The sequence below is a fragment of the Rhincodon typus genome, chromosome 4 (genome assembly GCF_021869965.1).
Source record: "Rhincodon typus isolate 14 chromosome 4, sRhiTyp1.1, whole genome shotgun sequence".
Classification (NCBI taxonomy): Eukaryota; Metazoa; Chordata; class Chondrichthyes; order Orectolobiformes; family Rhincodontidae; genus Rhincodon; species Rhincodon typus.
The window spans coordinates 18,009,575-18,027,352 of record NC_063335.1 but is presented as its reverse complement, the minus strand read 5'-3'; the positions used below and the strand labels follow the sequence as shown (position 1 = coordinate 18,027,352).

At 43.1% G+C, this 17,778-nt stretch overlaps 1 protein-coding gene across 5 annotated transcripts in view; it reads right to left on the bottom strand.

Moving 5' to 3' along the window:
• Positions 1-7,189: 7,189 nt before the first annotated feature.
• The window catches only part of rbbp8 (retinoblastoma binding protein 8), a 78,505-nt gene continuing 67,916 nt past the window's right edge, over positions 7,190-17,778 (bottom strand). For all 5 annotated transcript variants that reach the window (XM_048595951.1, XM_048595950.1, XM_048595952.1 and 2 more), the window contains 5 exons: positions 13,497-13,610; positions 12,195-12,264; positions 11,304-11,400; positions 9,383-9,524; positions 7,190-7,658 (listed from right to left, as the gene is read on the bottom strand). In XM_048595951.1, coding sequence (XP_048451908.1) covers positions 7,558-7,658; positions 9,383-9,524; positions 11,304-11,400; positions 12,195-12,264; positions 13,497-13,610 — 524 coding nt within the window. In that variant the 3' untranslated portion in view covers positions 7,190-7,557. The remainder of the gene's footprint in view (positions 7,659-9,382; positions 9,525-11,303; positions 11,401-12,194; positions 12,265-13,496; positions 13,611-17,778) is intronic.

The window sequence follows — 17,778 nt, the reverse complement described above, 5'->3', positions numbered from 1 at the left end:
GTTGCAGGCAAAAGTGCCGGGTGTGGTGGGGCTGGAGGGGAGTGTGGAGCGGACAAGGGAGTCACGGAGACAGTGGTCCCTCCGGAAAGCAGATAAGGGTGGGGAGGGAAAAATGTCTTTGGTGGTGGGGTCGGATTGCAGATGGCGGAAGTGTCGGAGGATGATGCGTTGGATCCGGAGGTTGGTGAGGTGGTACGTGAGGACGAGGGGGATTCTGTTTTGGTTGTTATTGTGGGGAGGGGGTGTGAGGGATGAGTTGCGGGAAATGCGGGAGACACGTTTGAGGGCATTCTCAAACACTGAGGGTGGGAATTTGCGGTCCTTGAAGAACAAGGACAACTGAGATGTATGGGAGTGGAATGCCTCATCCTGGGAGCAGATGCGGCTGAGGCGAAGGAATTGGGAATTGGGGATGGCATTTTTGCAGAAAGGTGGGTGGGAGGGTATTCTAGATAGCTGTGGAAGTCGGTGGGCTTGAAATGGATATCGATTTCTAGGTGGTTGCCGGAGATGGAGACAGAGAGGTCCAGGAAGGAGAGAGAGGTATTAGAGATGGTCCAGGTGAACTTAAGGTTGGGGTGGAAGGTGTTGGTGAAGTGGATGAACTGTTCGAGCTCCTCGTGGGAGCACGAGGCGGCACCGATACAGTCATCAATGTAACAGAGGAAGAGGTGGGGTTTAGGACCAGTGTAGGTACGGAAGAGGGATTGTTCCACGTAACCTACAAAGAGGCAGGCATAGCTTGGGCCCATGCGGGTACCCATGGCCACCCCCTTTGTAGGAAGTGGGAGGAATTGAAAGAGAAGTTGTTGAGGGTGAGGACGAGTTTGGCTAAGCGGATGATGGTGTCAGTGGAGGGGGACTGGTCGGGCCTGCGGGACAGGAAGAAGCGGAGGGCCTTTAGGCCATCTGTATGGGGAATGCAGGTGTATAGGGACTGGACGTCCATGGTAAAGATGAGGTGTTGGGGACCGGGGAATTGGAAGTTCTGGAGGAGGTGGAGGGCGTGGGTGGTGTCACGGACGTAGGCAGGGAGTTCCTGGACCAAGGGAGAGAAAATGGATTCCAGATAGGTGGAGATAAGTTTGGTGGGGCAGGAGCAGGCGGAGACAATGGGTCGACCAGGGCAGACAGGTTTGTGGTTTTGGGAAGGAGATAGAAGCGGGCGGTGTGGGGTTGGGGAACGATGAGGTTGGAGGCTGTGGGTGGGAGGTCACCTGAAGTGATGAGGTTGTGGATGGTTTGGGAGATGATGGTTCGGTGGTCGGGGGTGGGGTCATGATCAAGGGGGTGGTAGGAGGAGGTGTCGGAGAGTTGGCGTCTGGCCTCGGCCATGTAGAGGTCAGTGTGCCATACTACAGCTGTGCCTCCCTTCTCCGCGGGTTTTATGGTGAGGTTGGGATTGGGGCAGAGGGAGCGGAGGGCTGTGCATTCTGCGGGGGAGATGTTGGAGTATGTGAGTGGGGTGGAGAGGTTGAGGCGATTGATGTCACAACGGCAGTTGGGGATGAAGAGCTCAAGGGAGGGTAGGAGGCCTTGGGGTGTTGTCCGCCATTGGCCATGTGTTCACTGTTGGAGCAACCATGGATGACGTCACATCCTCCGCCACCGGGTACACCACTTCCGGGACAGCGAACGCCATCGACACCGCTGCTGATGCCACTGCCTCCATTTTCGAGGCCAACACCACAGACACCAACAACACAGACACTGAGGACGCACCTACCGTCACCGCTGCTGCCGCCTCCTATCCCGCTCTGCCCACCGCCGACGGCGCTTCGCCCACCACTGACGCCGACGCAATTCCACCTACCACCGACACCGACGCAACTCCACCCACCGCCGATGCTGACGTCACTCCGCCTACCACCTCCACAGCCAGCAGCTCCAGAGGAGACAGCAACACCCAGCCCTGCCGAGTCTTCACCATCCCCCCAGACCTACCCCTTACTGAGGACGAACGGTCAGTCCCCAGTAAAGGGCTCACCTTTGTCCCCCTCCAACCACACATCAATGAATACCAGTCATGTTTGGACAGAGGAGTTTTTCCGCCGCCTCCGCCTCCGCACTTACTTCTTCAACCGTGAGCCTAAACCTCTCCCTACTGACCCCTTCTCCCGCCTCCAACACACCCCCTCCTCCTGGACACCACCCCAAGGCCTCCTACCCTCCCTCGACCTCTTCATCTCCAACTGCGGTCATGACATCAATCGCCTCAACCTCTCCACCCCACTCTCACACTCCAACCTCTCCCCCACAGAACGCACAGCCCTCCGCTCCCTCCGCTCCAATCCCAACCTCACCATAAAACTCGCGGACAAGGGAGGCACCATTGTAGTATGGCGCACTGACCTCTACATCACCGAGGCCAGGCACCAACTCTCCGATACCTCCACCTACCACCCCCTTGATCATGACCCCACCCCCAACTACCAAACCATCATCTCCCAAACCATCCACAACCTCATCGCTTCAGGTGACCTCCCACCCACAGCCTCCAACCTCATTGTTCCCCAACCCTGCACCACCCGCTTCTATCTCCTTCCCAAAATCCACTAACCAGACTGCCCTGGTTGACCCATTGTCTCCGCCTGCTCCTGCCCCACCGAACTTATCTCCACCTATCTCCACTCCATTTTCTCCCCCTTGGTCCAGGAACTACCTACCTACGTCGGTGACACCACCCACGCCCTCCACCTCCTCCAGAACTTCCAATTCCCCGATCCCCAACACCTCATCTTTACCATGGATGTCCAGTCCCTCTACACCAGCATTCCCCATACAGATGGCTTCTTCCTATCCCGCAGGCCCGATCAGTCCCCCTCCACTGACACCCTCATCCGCTTACCCGAACTTGTCCTCACCCTCAACAACTTCTCTTTCAATTCCTCCCACTTCCTACAGACAAAGGGGGTGGCCATGGGTACCCACATGGGCCCAAGCTACGCCTGCCTCTTTGTAGGTTACGTGAAACAATCCCTCTTCCGTACCTACACTGTTCCTAAACCCCACCTCTTCCTCCATTACATTGATGACTGTATCAGCGCTGCCTTGTGCTCCCACGAGGAGCTCGAACAGTTCATCCACTTCACCAACACCTTCCAACCCAACCTTAAGTTTACCTGGACCATCTCTAATGCCTCTCTCTCCTTCCTGGACCTCTCTGTCTCCATCTCGGGCAACCACCTAGAAACCGATATCCATTTCAAGCCCACCGACTCCCACAGCTACCTAGAATACACCTCCTCCCACCCACCTTCCTGCAAAAATGCCATCCCCTATTCCAATTCCTTCGCCTCAGCTGCATCTGCTCCCAGGATGAGGCATTCCACTCCCGTACATCTCAGTTGTCCTCGTTTTTCAAGGACCATAACTTCCCACCCCGTCAGTGGTCGAGAATGCCCTCAACCGTGTCTCCCACATTTCCCGCAACTCATCCCTCACACCCCGTCCACGCAATAAGAACCAAAAAAGAATCCCCCTCGTCCTCACATACCACCCCACCAACCTCCGGATCCAACGCATCATCCTCCGACACTTCCGCAATCTGCAATCCGACCCCACCACCAAAGAAATCTTTCCCTCCCCACCCTTATCTTCTTTCCGGAGGGACCACTCTCTCCGTAACTCCCTTGTCTGCTCCACACTTCCCTCCAGCCCCACCACACCCGGCACTTTTCCCTGCAACCGCAGGAAGTGCTACACCTGCCCCCATACCTCCTCCCTCACCCCCATCCCAGGCCCCAAGAAGACTTTCCACATCAAGCAGATGTTCACCTGCACATCTGCTAATGTGGTATACTGCATCCGCTGTTCCTGTTGTGGCCTCCTCTACATTGGGGAAACCAAGCAGAGGCTTGGGGGCCACTTTGCAGAACACCTACGCTCGGTTCGCAATAAACAACTGCACCTCCCAGTCGTGAACCATTTCAACTCCCCCTCCCATTCCGCAGACGACATGTCCATCCTGGGCCTCCTGCAGTGCCACAACGATGCTACCCGAAGGTTGCAGGAACAGCAACTCATATTCCGCTTGGGAACCCTGCAGCCCAATGGTATCAATGTGGACTTCACAAGCTTCAAAATCTCCCCTCCCCCTACCGCATCCCAAAACCAGCCCAGCTCGTCCCCGCCTCCCTAACCTATTCTTCCTCCCACCTATCCCCTCCTCCCACCTCAAGCCCCACCCCCATCTCCTACCTCCTAACCTCATCCCGCCCCCTTGACCTGTCCATCCTCCCTGGACTGACCTAACTCCTCCCTACCTCCCCACCTACACTCACCTTTACTGGCTCCATCCCTGCCTCTTTGACCTGTCTGTCTCCTCTCCATCTGTCTTCTCCTTTATCCATCTTCTATCCGCCTCCCACTCTCTTCCTATTTATTTCAGAACTCCCTTCCCCTCCCCCATTTCTGAAGAAGGGTCTAGGCCCGAAATGTCAGCCTTCCTGCTCCTCTGATGCTGCTTGGCCTGCTGTGTTCATCCAGCTCTACACCTTGTTATCTCAGATTCTCCAGCATCTGCAGTTCCTGCTATCTCAAAAACTAAACATGTTGGTTAGGGCAATGGCATGAGTGGATCTGGAGTATTCATGCAGTTTTATCATCTATGGTCAAGGATCGATATGTCTGTGTTGGAAATGTTGCAGCTAAGGGTCATTAGAATGATTCTTTGGATGCGGGGTGGTTGTTCTATGATTAAATGCTGAGCAAACTGGGCCTATGTTCTCTGGGGTTTAGAAGAATGAAGTTGATTTCATTGAAACTTTCAAGATTCTGAATGGAAGACTGTTTCTAGAAAATGGGAACAAAGCCTTAGGCTGAGCCATCAATCATTCCATCTGAGAAGAGCAAAAACCTTTTCAGGAAGATTGAGAGACTTTGGAACTCCCTCTAATGGAATGTTGCAACTGCTCCACGATTGAGTGTATTCAAGGCTGAAATAAATTGATGATAAACATAGAAGATCGGAGCAGGAGGCGGCCTTTCGAACCTGCTCCGCCATTCTTCACAATCAAGGCTGATCATCCAACTCAATAGGCTAATCCTGCTTTCTCCTGATAACTTTTGATACCATTTGCCCTAAGTGCTAGATCTAGCTGCCTCTTGAACACACTCAATGTTTTGGCATCAACTACTTCCGGTGGCAATGTATTCCACAGGCTCACCACTCTCTGGATGAAGAAATGTCTCCTCATCTCCATGCTAAATGGTCTAGCCTGAATCCTCATTCTGTGACCCCTGGTTCTGGACACACTCACCATTGGAAACATCCTCCCTGCATCTATCCTGTCCTGTCCTGTTAGAATTTCCTAAGTCTCTGAGATTCTCCTCTCATTTGTCCAAACTCTAGTGAAAACAATCCCAAACTAGTCAATCTCTCCTCATACATCAGACTCCCAACCCTGGAATCAGCCTGGTAAACCTTCACAGTACTCTCTTGAGAGCAAGAGCATCCTTTCTCAGAAAAGGAGACCAAAATTGCACACCATTTTCCAGGTGTGGTCTCATCAAGGCCATGTACAACTGCAACAACGCATCACTGCTCCTGTACTCAAAACCTCTCACAATGAAGGCCAACATACTATTTGCCTTCTTTACCGCCTGCTGCACCTGCATGCTTACCTTCAGTTACTGGCGCACAAGGACATTCAGGTTCCGCTGCACACTCCCCTCTCCCAATTTACAGCCATTCAGGTAGTAATCTGCCTTGTTTTTGCTTTTGAAGTGAATAACCTCACATTTATGCAAATTATACTGCATCTGCCATTGATTTGCCCACTCACCCAACTTGTCAAGATCATGCTGAAGGATCTCTGCATCCTCGTCACAGTTCAGCTCCCACCCAACTTGGTATCATCGGCAAATTGGAGATGTTACATTTTGTTCCCTCATCCAAATCATTAATTGGTCCCAGCACCAATCCCTGTGCCATCTCACTAGTTACTACCTGCCAATTTTAAAAGGAGCCTTTAATTCCTACTCTTTATTTACTCTCTGCCAACCAATTTCCTAGCCATCTCAATACATTTGCCCTAATCCCATGCGCTTTAATCTTGCACATTAATCTCTTATATGGGACTTTGTCAAACACTTTCTGAAAGTCCAAATATACTACATTGACTGGCTCCCCCTTGTCAACTCTACTAGTTGCATCTTCATAGGATTACAACAGATTTGTCAAGCATGATTTCCCCTTCATAAATCCATGCTGATTCTATCCGGTCCTACCACTGCTTTCTAAATGCTCTGCTATAAAATCCTTGACAATGGACTCAAGACTTTTCCCCACTACCAATGTTAGGCCCCCTGGTCTACAATTCCCCGTTTTCTCTCTACTACTCTTTTTGAACATTGGAGTGACATTAGCCACCCTCCAATGTGCAGGGACTCTCAAGAAATATGAGGAACAAGTGAGAAAGTTGTGTTTATCCAAGATCAACTACGATCAGATTGAATGGCAGAGCAGGCTTGAAAGGTCACAACAGTCTAGTCCTGCTGCTATTTCTTATATTCACCATGATTCACCTCTGAATGTAGAAGGACTAGATCCGCTAGATTTGCGGTCATTTAGCTCTCACTATCACACACAGTGTAGCATGTGGGTAATTTTGTGCTGTAACTTTGCCAAGTTGGCACCATGTTTGTGAGATACACCAAGTTCTGCTCTTGGCATGTTCTTCTGCACACATTGAAACAGGACAGACTTGCTGACGTTGGCACAGTGTGGGAAATGACAGGCCGTGAGTTTATAAAATCTGGCTCATTGATGCCTAGTTTTGAGATTGAAGATCTGTTGTGAATCTATCGCATTTAGTAAAGAGAAACAACACAATGGAGGGTTGGAGGGTATCTTCTCTATGAACAAGGTTTCTTATCACTATAATTTCCCCCTGCTACTGGCCCAATCTGTTAGCTATGTCTTTCAGGACATGAGAGTTTATGTGTTAGAAGTAGTACTCCTGAATAACAGACAGTGGAAGCCCTAATCTTCCATCTGGAGATGATTTGAATGAGAAGCTTTCAGATAATTGGAGTTCAGTGACTACAACCATTGGGGTATCACCAATTCAGAAAAGACTGCACTGCTCCTCATTAGCCAGTTGCATACTGATCAGCACTTGGAGTCAATGTGTAACTTGCATACTTTTCTTGGTGCATTAAGATCATTCGATGAGCACACTTGTGATCAAAGACAACTTTTCTTTATTAGTTTGTACTGATGTGCTATTTATTACAAATTTTATCAAATGATCACTACAATTTTAACATACATTCAAAAATTCAAGTTGTATTTATAGACACTTATTAACTGTATACTTATCCAGTGCAACAAATAGCACCATATCTTAAACAGATGTGCAAATGCCAACATTTCCACCTAATATACAGATGAAAAGTAATCATAATTTAAATACCATAGAAAAAAACGGCTAGATTGACAAGCTGCTATGAAAGCATTGGATTACAATCTCTCAATAAGATTTAAGCAAAAACGTTTTTTTTGTATTCTTCAACGTAGACCTTTTGTTTTGCTGCCATCTCTTATTGAAATAACTAAGTTATATTCTGTTCTTTGCCCTTTGGTGAAAATGTTGGATTGTAAGGACGCCTCCGTCTTGGGCGCTGACAAGGTGTGCTTTCTTCTTTGATGTAACCTGAGGATTAATGGCAGACATATTTGAAGTTGTTTGTGACATTTGATTACTTCAAGTTGCAATTTAATTTAAACACCACTAGATGGTGTAACGTCAGTTATCTATGAAAAAGGAAACTAGAAATGGTGTTCGATGGAAGTTCGTCAAAATAAATGGATTTCACCATAGAAAAGTGTTATTTTGTATTCTGTCTGATGACGATCTACTTGTGACCTTGACTTAATACTTATGACATTTATTTCTTCATTCCATCCAAGATCTTTATTTTATAGTAACATTAAGACAGCACAATTACTGCGCTCAGTTTTGCTTAATTCACTTATTACAACTTGGGCTTGTAGAGGGTAAGAAGTAATTACCATGCTTTACTCCCCATTTCAAGCAGATTGCCTTGCATGACGTCACAATAATTCCCCAAGCCAATCTCCTGTGTTCTACTATCATCACTGCCGTTTATGGTCTGACTGTCTCTTTATTTCATCGCTCTCTCTTTTCTAATAGCTTATCTGGAGTGTCAAACTAATTGCTGTACTCCCAGAATAAAAATCAGCAAACTAACTATACAACGATCTCCAACAGTTCATATTAAGATAGTTATGGCAAGTTCAAATAGTGCAAGAGCAATTAGATTGAATTGTTGGAACACCAAACTTTTTTTTTTCCCATAGTGTTAAGGATACTGGACCATAGACATGAAAACAAATATATTCAACCTCACTATATTCTGAACTCCATAAGTGTAAATTCTCCCAAATATCTCTGCAAGGCTGCACACCGGGGAGTGGCAGCATACTGTGAAAAAGCAGCAGATTTTACTTAGTGCTTCCAGTCCTGCTATGTGACTGCTATGAATAACAAAGTTCCTGTTAAGGCATCTTATTCTACATTTTGAGCTGTTGTTACAAGAACATATTTTAATTCATATTTTTAAGCTTGTACCATAGTTGTTCTGACTTGGTCACACATGCTTGGCTATCAGTGTAAACGTCTGATCGGTTTAATTATTTTTACTGCATTGTTTTATAGTTTAATGAGTGACCCAGCCCCCTTCTGGTGGCCAATAAATAGCGCAGATCACTAAACAAGGGCCACTACAAGAGCTTCTTTTGGAGAACCACAAATATAAGGAAACACAAGGTCCAATCAAAATCAGGCTGAAACTCAACATTTTGTTTTCAATCACAACCAAAGTGAAGGAAACTTTACGAACAATACTGGCATGATACTGGCATCTTTAGACACTCTGTACTGCAAAAGCTCCAGACAGGAATTGAATAAACACCTGGATGCAAAGAAATTATTGGACTATAGGGTACAACCCAAAAAATGGGACAGGCTAAATGCTTTTATGGAGATCCGAGACCAGCTTGACATACTGCTTGGCTTCTTCTGTGTGGTCATCACTATATTATACTTAACCTATTAAGAGTTAAGCTTGGCATTATTACTATCACTCTGCACTATTAGCATTTCCAAATTATGCGATTGTGTTATTCCGTAAGAATAATAAGGTCAATGAGACACATCACATCAGGTTTTCGTGATGTAGCATTGTCTGAAGTCCCAAAACAGGAAGAACAATATTGAAATGGTCATCCCAGATGAATTTAAAAATAAAAACATGAAGTGAACGCTGTCTAATGCAGAGTGAAATGTAGGAATGTAGTTATCATTAAAAATAGCAAAACAATCTTGACCCACCAAGTCAGCCTGTACTTTCTCACCTCGATCAACACAGGTCTGTGTTGAGGGGAACCCTACCTCCCAGAAATTCTCAGGTGTGTTTGGTGGAATGTACCGGAATCTATGCCTTGAGCAGTTTGCCAACTTTTTCAGTCTCTCTTCTTCTGGAAGGTCTGCATAATACTTAAATAAAGGCAAATGAATTAAAATATATAACAAAGACTGCAATCTTGCACTTAGAATTGTAAATTGTAAAGCAGAACAATACCCTTCATCAATAACAACTCCTTCCTTCCATTATCATTTTAGCAGGTCCTCAAATAGCTCTTAACATTAAAACTTAATTGAGAATACAATATTCATTGTAACAATAGATGGCGGGATAAGAGGAAAAATATTTTCATCTTGTCAAAAAGAATCACTTATCATTCAATCTTCTATTAACAAAATGCTACCAATGACTGCTAGACTTGGTGTCCCTTTCCCAGGGTTAGCGGCTGACTTATGACACAGTACTATTGAGAAAATGCATTGAATCACTGAGCCCTAAACTACAGAATACTATCAAGGATAGAAAATGGGTTTGAAATTAGATAAGACAAGCAATGATTACACGACACAAACTTGGATTTTTAAAACTGTTTGATTGTAGAAAGAAAATAGTGAACAGCACAACTCTCCATTCTGGGAGGCAAGGGGAAGGAGAAATTGTGGCTTACTATGGTTCCTTTGTTAGTAAAATATGTTCATACTTGAAGGAAACATATGTATTTAACTTTTGTATGCCTTTTTTAAAATCTTGTAGATCTACCTTTGATTAGCAAATCTTGGCGAATAGCAACCAAGTGTATCTCTAGCTATTTGCATATGCCTATGTGGTTCAAAGTACTGACACCAATGTTCAAATAGGTTCATCCACTTCTAAACAAGCCATCAGGAGCAGGGAGAGCAGCATGAGACAAGAATCCTCCTTAGAAATTCCATTACCACATCAGAAAAGAATCTTGTTTGTGATCTAATCACAACTTTCTTTTAAAATTTGTGTGCAGTTTTTAGAAAAATAACATCATGCACCCTAAATCTGTATCAGGTAAAGTTAAGTACTGATTAACAAACCTATTAGTATGAAGTTCGCTTACAGGCAGAAGATGGAGGGTGATGATGTTGGTCTTAAAATCCATCCTTAAGCAGGGTTGTCACCATCAACATAGAAACTTTTAAGAATATTAAAGTGAAGACTTTAGCCTAAAATTTCCTAAGGTTTGCAGGACTGATAAATCCATGGTGGTGACGGACTTCCACACATTAACCTAAGGTGACTTTGTTAGAATTTTGAGGGCCAGGCAATTTAAATAAAATGGATTGTGTCTAAGTTAGTGCTAGAGTAACTGGTCACTCACTCACAAAATTTGACAAGAATCAGCCACAACATGAATTACTGAAAACATATCCTCAACAGACTTAATGAATTATTTGCAACAGACCAGGTTCACATTGACAAACTGAGATGAAGAAACACTGACCTTCAACAAAAGTAATCATCTCTAATGCTTAGTAACACTAAACAGATGGGATTTTTACTGCCCAAATACTGCTAAAGGCATAAGGTTTGTCAACAGATTTGGATGGGTGGGGAGAATCACAGGGATCTGACAAATTCTACCTATGACTTTTATCTTTCCCTGTCCTAACATGGAATTCTAATTATCAAAGCCTGAGCAAATAGAGTCCCATATTAATTGAAGATTTACTTTCATTTACCATCCATGTCTTTAAAAAAGTTCAGATCTAAAATAAAATCTGAAAGTTCTTGTATTTGGTATCATTTATTACAAACGAATAGAAAGAAAGAAAGAATCATCTTTACTTACAAGAGGGTGATTTTTGAGCCATAAACATAAAACAAACTAAATGAACTAGAGCCCCAGAACAGGTCTTACAATATGCTTAACCAGTACTTACTACTTCACATTCCTTGCACGTATGCCCATACAATTTTCTTCTCTCTTCTTTGTTACGGACGACCTCAACATGAGGGAAGTTTAAAACCGTATTCTTCCTATACAACAAATAATGCAAAGGCACAATATTTAATAAAATACTTTCTTATGTTCTTACAAATATGTAACATTGCATGATATGGTGTTCACCATTTCACAGTTTCAAGATAATTAGACCCGTTAAAAACAAAATTAAATGCAATAGTTTCATAAACTAATCATGAAAACAACAAAATGCAAGATACACTTGGTTGGGATTAAGAAGGTATGCAATACACCTCCCTCCCCAACTTTTATACAGGATTTAAAACCTTTTCAAGATTCCAGAAAGTCAAAACAGATGAATACTTTTGGAAAAAATGTTCCATGAGTTCAGAAATGTTCAATCTTTTTTCCACCAATGTATCAGTTCACAATATTCAATGAGACGACATTACATTTTTTTGTTGTAGGTGTTAAATGAAATAAAGTGTATTTACTTTTTGGAAGATGAAAGATCTTTCAGGAACCAAAGGATGAAATCCATACAAAGAACTGCACTACATGAAAGAGTATCTAGTTCTGCATTCTCCTGGCTGGGTGGAATTTGCATGCTCTAAATCATCGTGTTACTGACTGGACAGTACTATGCTGGTGTTATCTAAAGCAAATATTAATATGACATTGACAGGACACTGGCTGTGACCATCTAGATCACAGATACATAGTCACCTTTACCCACAATAAGACCAGCAGCCCATTTTTCTTAAACCAAGTTATCAGATCAAAAGTTGAAGTATGAAAATTAGTCATTAGTTGCATCAGCATATATTACATCTAGACTCCAAGATTAATCTTGCTGAATACTTGTTACCTTTTCCCAGAGTTTAAATAAGGCTGTGCAAAAGATTCATTTTTTATTTTTTCTGGCTCTTCTTGGAATACTGTAAAACAAAAGTCAAGTGTTTACATAAAATGTCAATTCTGCCATCATTCACATTTTTATTCAAATTGCTATGCTGAAATGATCAAAATCTTTGATCATGTAGATTGATCAAACATTGATAAAACAGGAAAAATACAAACTTAACAGTACAAGAGGCAGCCACTGAATCTGTCACTTCTATATTGATGACTTATTTCCATTTACCTGCTGTTTCTCCTTTTATTACATTTTTTTACTCCACTTATCTGTTAAAATATCAATTTCTACTGTTTCAGATAGGATAGTTCATGTCCACATATCTATCCACATTTCTACTGTGCTCCTGATCATATTAAATTTATGCCTTCCAGTTACCAACATGGTAATCTGTTTCTCTCTAAATACAGTACTGTATGAAAATCTCTAGAAACTTTATTCATCCTCTACACGGTTTTAACATCTGTCTTAAAGTAGGATGTTCAAAATTGTACACCATTGAATTGATAACCTTCTCATGAAACCGTTTGAGAGTGATTTGAGCACAACTCTGCAGAAGAGCGTTTTCAGTCATCTACAATCTTTGAAACTGTGCCCCTTTAACATTATTCTCTATATGCTATGTAATATTTTTACAGTCCTGGGGTCTAAATACATGAACCACAATCTCCACTAAACCAACACGTTCCAGAAAAGAACTTGTGTGCATTTGAGTGGAGGATGATAACTGGTCACTCAGAACATACACTTCTTAAAATTCAATAATTAAAAGCCGAAATTAAATTGAAGCTAAGATGTGAAATGGAATGTAGATCAGGTCCTGAGAACAATTTCTTTTAACTATTTCCTTTCATTTCCTGTGCACACAGACGCTTGCCATGCCAGTATTCCACATGCACTAGTGACCCTACTTAGTCCAGGTAGTTATTCTTCACTGCTGAGTAAAGACAATAACTGCTGATGGGCTATTTAATCAAAAGGGACCTGACTTTTTAATCCAAAGACCAATAACATTTTCCATTGACATTGCTGGACAGAAATCATAAGCAGAGAGTCTGACTGTCTTTTATTGGTCCTTCACTAGTTATCATAGTTTATTCTACCATCCCTACAGCTGACGCAATGAGGCAAATTAAGGAAACATTTGTAATGAAAAAAGGGACTTCAGTTCAGGATGGGCTAGTGCTACACTGTACCATTGCCTACTAAGTAACCAGGACAGAAAGAATGAGTTGATCCCAAAATGCAGATTACCGCTGTCGTAAACGTTACGTGGACTCTTCGTTTCTTCAGGATATGATTCATATTCTCCATAGGCAGTACGATCAAAAACTTCAGCAAGACTATCATCCATTACATGTCTGCTTCCTGTAGCAAAAATAAAGCAATCACAAAATGACAAAGGAATTGATTATTTACTATTTTGAGAATGTTGAGATGCATAGCTACACTACGGAGTTACTATTCATAAGTAATAAACTGTCCTATGGAGTCAGTGATACATTTGTGCTAAATAAACAAAGCACAAGTACATGAAAAATGTTTTGATTCATTTAACTTAAGCTCTCTGTCAGTACTTTTTTGCAATGTAAAGCATGTGATTCTATTCATATTTCCATACCATTTATGTTAGCTTTTGGATTTTCAACTAGTGGTATGTGTCTCTGTGTAAGGATGTTTAATGATTAACTTGCAAATATTTTTGTAGCTATAGAGATCTCTTATGAAACACATGTGAGAAGGAGACTTCCTAGAGAGTAACAGGGTTTTGATTTCATTGGGTGAGTCTTATGAGTGAACAAAGCAAGATTGTGCACTTGGCTTCAGCTAGAAGGCTGAAGAATTATGCATTTAGCCAAGAAAAATACTCATAGCTTGGAAAAGCTTTTTTAGTGTCAGTTTGCTAAATTTGCAGATGTCTTGTTTGAAGCTGGATGAGAAAAATAGTTCCTCCTAAAGGAGGAAGACAGTTCAAGACTATTACAAAATAGATGAATTTTGTGAACAGAGTTTAGTTTTAAGGTTCCAGACCAGGTGTTTTTAGTTAATCCCTTGAAGGGAATTTTGAAGCTGAGAATGTCTAAGCTCAGTTACGTAAGATCTAAGAAACAAACAATCAGATTCTCATGACTGGGAAACTGAAACACAGTTAAATTAAGCCTTATTGATGTGACAGGGAAAGGAATTCTCTCTGGTGTGAGTACTAGAAAGTAGTGCTGTTAGGATTAATAGGATTGCATTTTACCAAGTGCTTTGAAATCTTTAAATTTGTGTCATATGTAAATTGTTTGGTATATTCTATTTTCTCTTTTCATTTGTGTGATAAATTCTGTATCGTTATTAAAATCAAACAATTGCAGTTTTGCAAGCTTGTGTTTCAGATCAGGACCCCCATGTTAAAACCAAAAATGATGATCTATCAAGCCAGATTTAAGTCTTCGATCTGTCCAGTAATAGCAATAATTGGGATCACAACACTTCAAAACAAAGCTTTGTACAGGTCTAGTAATAACACATCCATTCATTCATGAAGACAGTACAAACATTATCTCTCACCCTTCAATTACCTGGTTTCTAATAAAGGTATTCATTGTCTTTCTGAAATTCAATACATTCTCTATCTCACACAGATTTCCACAGATTATTCCACCTTTAAACTACTCTTTGCCAGAAGAAATTATTTCTAAGCTATCTGTCAACTTTTCCTCATCTAAAACATGAATCTTTATCTCCAAGCACTTCAACATGCACGTATAATGCCATTTTCATTTTAACGCTGTTTCCATGAGTTGACAGCATTCAAGTTGAGCACTGGCATCAGAACTGCACGCCAATAACACAGATGAGTGTCTGATGCTACCTGCATTCCAGATGCCCTCTCCCTGTATTCTTGATGATGGGCTTTGCTTTGCTTTGCCCCAGTCTTACTTCCTTGTTCTAACCTTCCGGCGCCAGGTCTGGTCTTCTCTTCATTCTTGAATTCAAATTGAGATCATGGCTTCCATTTAGTGGCAGAAGTCAGTCAATGCAAGTAGAGAAAGTAAGAACTGCTGATGCTGGAGTCTGAGATAACAAGGTATGGAGCTGGATGAACACAGCAGGCCAGGCAGCATCAGAGGAGCAGGAAAGCTGACATTTTGGATCTGGACCCTTCTTCAGAAATGGGGGAAGGGAAGGGGGCTCTGAAATAAATAGAGAGAGGGGGAGGTGATGCTAGAAGGGGGATAGTGGAGCAGATAGGTGGACAGATGATGGACAGGTCAAGGAGGTGGGGATGAAGCCAGTACAGGTGAGTGTAGGTAGTGAGTTGGGATGGGGGTTGGTCAGTGAGGTGGGAGGAGTAGATAGGTGGGAGAAAAGACGGACAAGTCAAGGAGCTGGGGACGAGAGGGGGGTGCTGGTCTTGGGATGAGATTGGGGGTGGGGAGATTTTGAAGCTTCTAAAGTCTACATTGAGACCATTGGGTTGCAGGGTTCCCAGGCGGAATATGAGAATGCAAGTAGTTCTGGGAGTCGAGCTCCACCAACCAACTTCTACCATTAAATGGAGTCTGGTCAATCTAACGGGTCTGTGCTGTACAGTGAAAGGAAGTGTAGTTATTTTTTAAATATTGTATTGCATTTCTTTTGTATTTATTTTTCCCCTTTGTTTCCCATAATAAAAATGTCCACAGGATCCAACTCTGGCTTTCACATTGATTCCTTTTCCTGGAATCAAGATCAGCGTTCAGCTCGGTTATATATGTGTACTAGTGAATGAGAAATATTGTCCAATACCACAGAAATTACTCTACTCCATATAATGCATCCAGTAAGCGGCTGATCAGCAGTAACTATGACCTACTGTCCCATTAAAACATCAGTTACTCCTGGCTGAACAAAACTGAGGAAAGGTCACTGGACCTGAAATGTTAACTGATGTTTTCTTCACAGATACTGCCAGACCTGCTGAGCTTTTCCAGCAACTTCTGTGTTTGTTCTTGAACAAAACTTAAGCTGTTTAATCAGTCCTCAGTGTAATTACAGAGGGTCATTAGTTTAAGGCCATCAGTGATTACTATGTCTTCAATTGGTGAAAACTGCAACATTTAGGAGTAGCAGGGTATCTGATATTAACATCAAACTTCTGAATACCCGTAGAATAGCACTAATGGGATCAGTAATATGAGGCTCTTGAGTGGGCCTAATTGGCCACTTTAGGGCTTCAATTGGCATGGAGGTGATAAGGCACAACTTTTCTACATCTTAATCGGGGGGCAAATGATAGACTCTCCACCTGCATTTACCCACATGTGCTTGGGAGAGATTCAACTCCATGCTAGAAGTCGACAGCATTTACATCATTTGTTTGATGACGTTAGACTTTCAAAGGTTTGTAAGTGAAATGTTAATTTTATATTTGCTGAACATGCTGAAGCTACTGGACCTATGCCTCACCACCCACTTCACTTTCAACGGCCAAACATATGAACACATCAACGGGACACCCATGGGATCACCTATCTCTGGACTAATAGCCGAGGCTGTGATGCAAAGACTGGAAAGTACGGCCCTTCTGCTAATCCAACCAGAACTATGGATACGCTATGTAGACGACACCTTTGTCATCATCAAATGGACAAAACTACAGGAGACACACAAACTAATAAAAAACATCCTCACCGGAATCAAATTCACCAGAGAAGAGGAGAAGAACAAACAGCTCTCATTCCTGGATGTCATGGTTGAGCGCAGGACAAATGGGGAACTCCTAACGAAGGTACACAGGAAAGTCACGCACACTGACCAAGTACTGAACTTCAACAGCAACCATCCTAACACACACAAATGAAGCTGTGTGAGAATATTATTTAAATGGGCAACAACATACTGCAGCAGCACAGAGATACGCTGAGAAGAAGAATAACTCTTCTAGGTGTTCAAGGACAATGGATATCCGAAAAACTGGGTCAGAAGATGCCTACTAAACGAATGACACCAGGGAGAAACTACACGCCCCCAACACGTTCATCACGTTACATCAGGAACACATCGGAACTAACCACAAGACTCCTACGACCACTGGGCATCAGAATAGCGCACAAACCCTCATCAACCCTATGACAACTGCTCACCCGAACCATAGACTCACTACCCACTATGGACAGGACCAATGTCATATACAAGATTCCCTGCAGAGACTATGACAAACATTACATCGGACAAACAGGAAGGAAATTAGCAACAAGGGTGCACGAACATCAATTGGCTACAAAAAGACATGAGCAAAACTCACTCATGTCTATCCACATGGATAAGGAGAACCACCAATTCAATTGGGACAACACCAAGATCCTGGGAGAAGCTAAGCAGAGACAAGCACAGGAGTTCCTAGAAGCCTGGTACTCCACAAAGAAAGCCATCAACAAACACATAGAACTTGACCCCATATACACTCCATTGCAAAGGAAAACCGGAAGTGAGGTAATCCAGCTCAACGGACTCCACAGCTTAAATACCAGGCGGGAAAACACAACGGCACTTCCTCGGAGGCTGC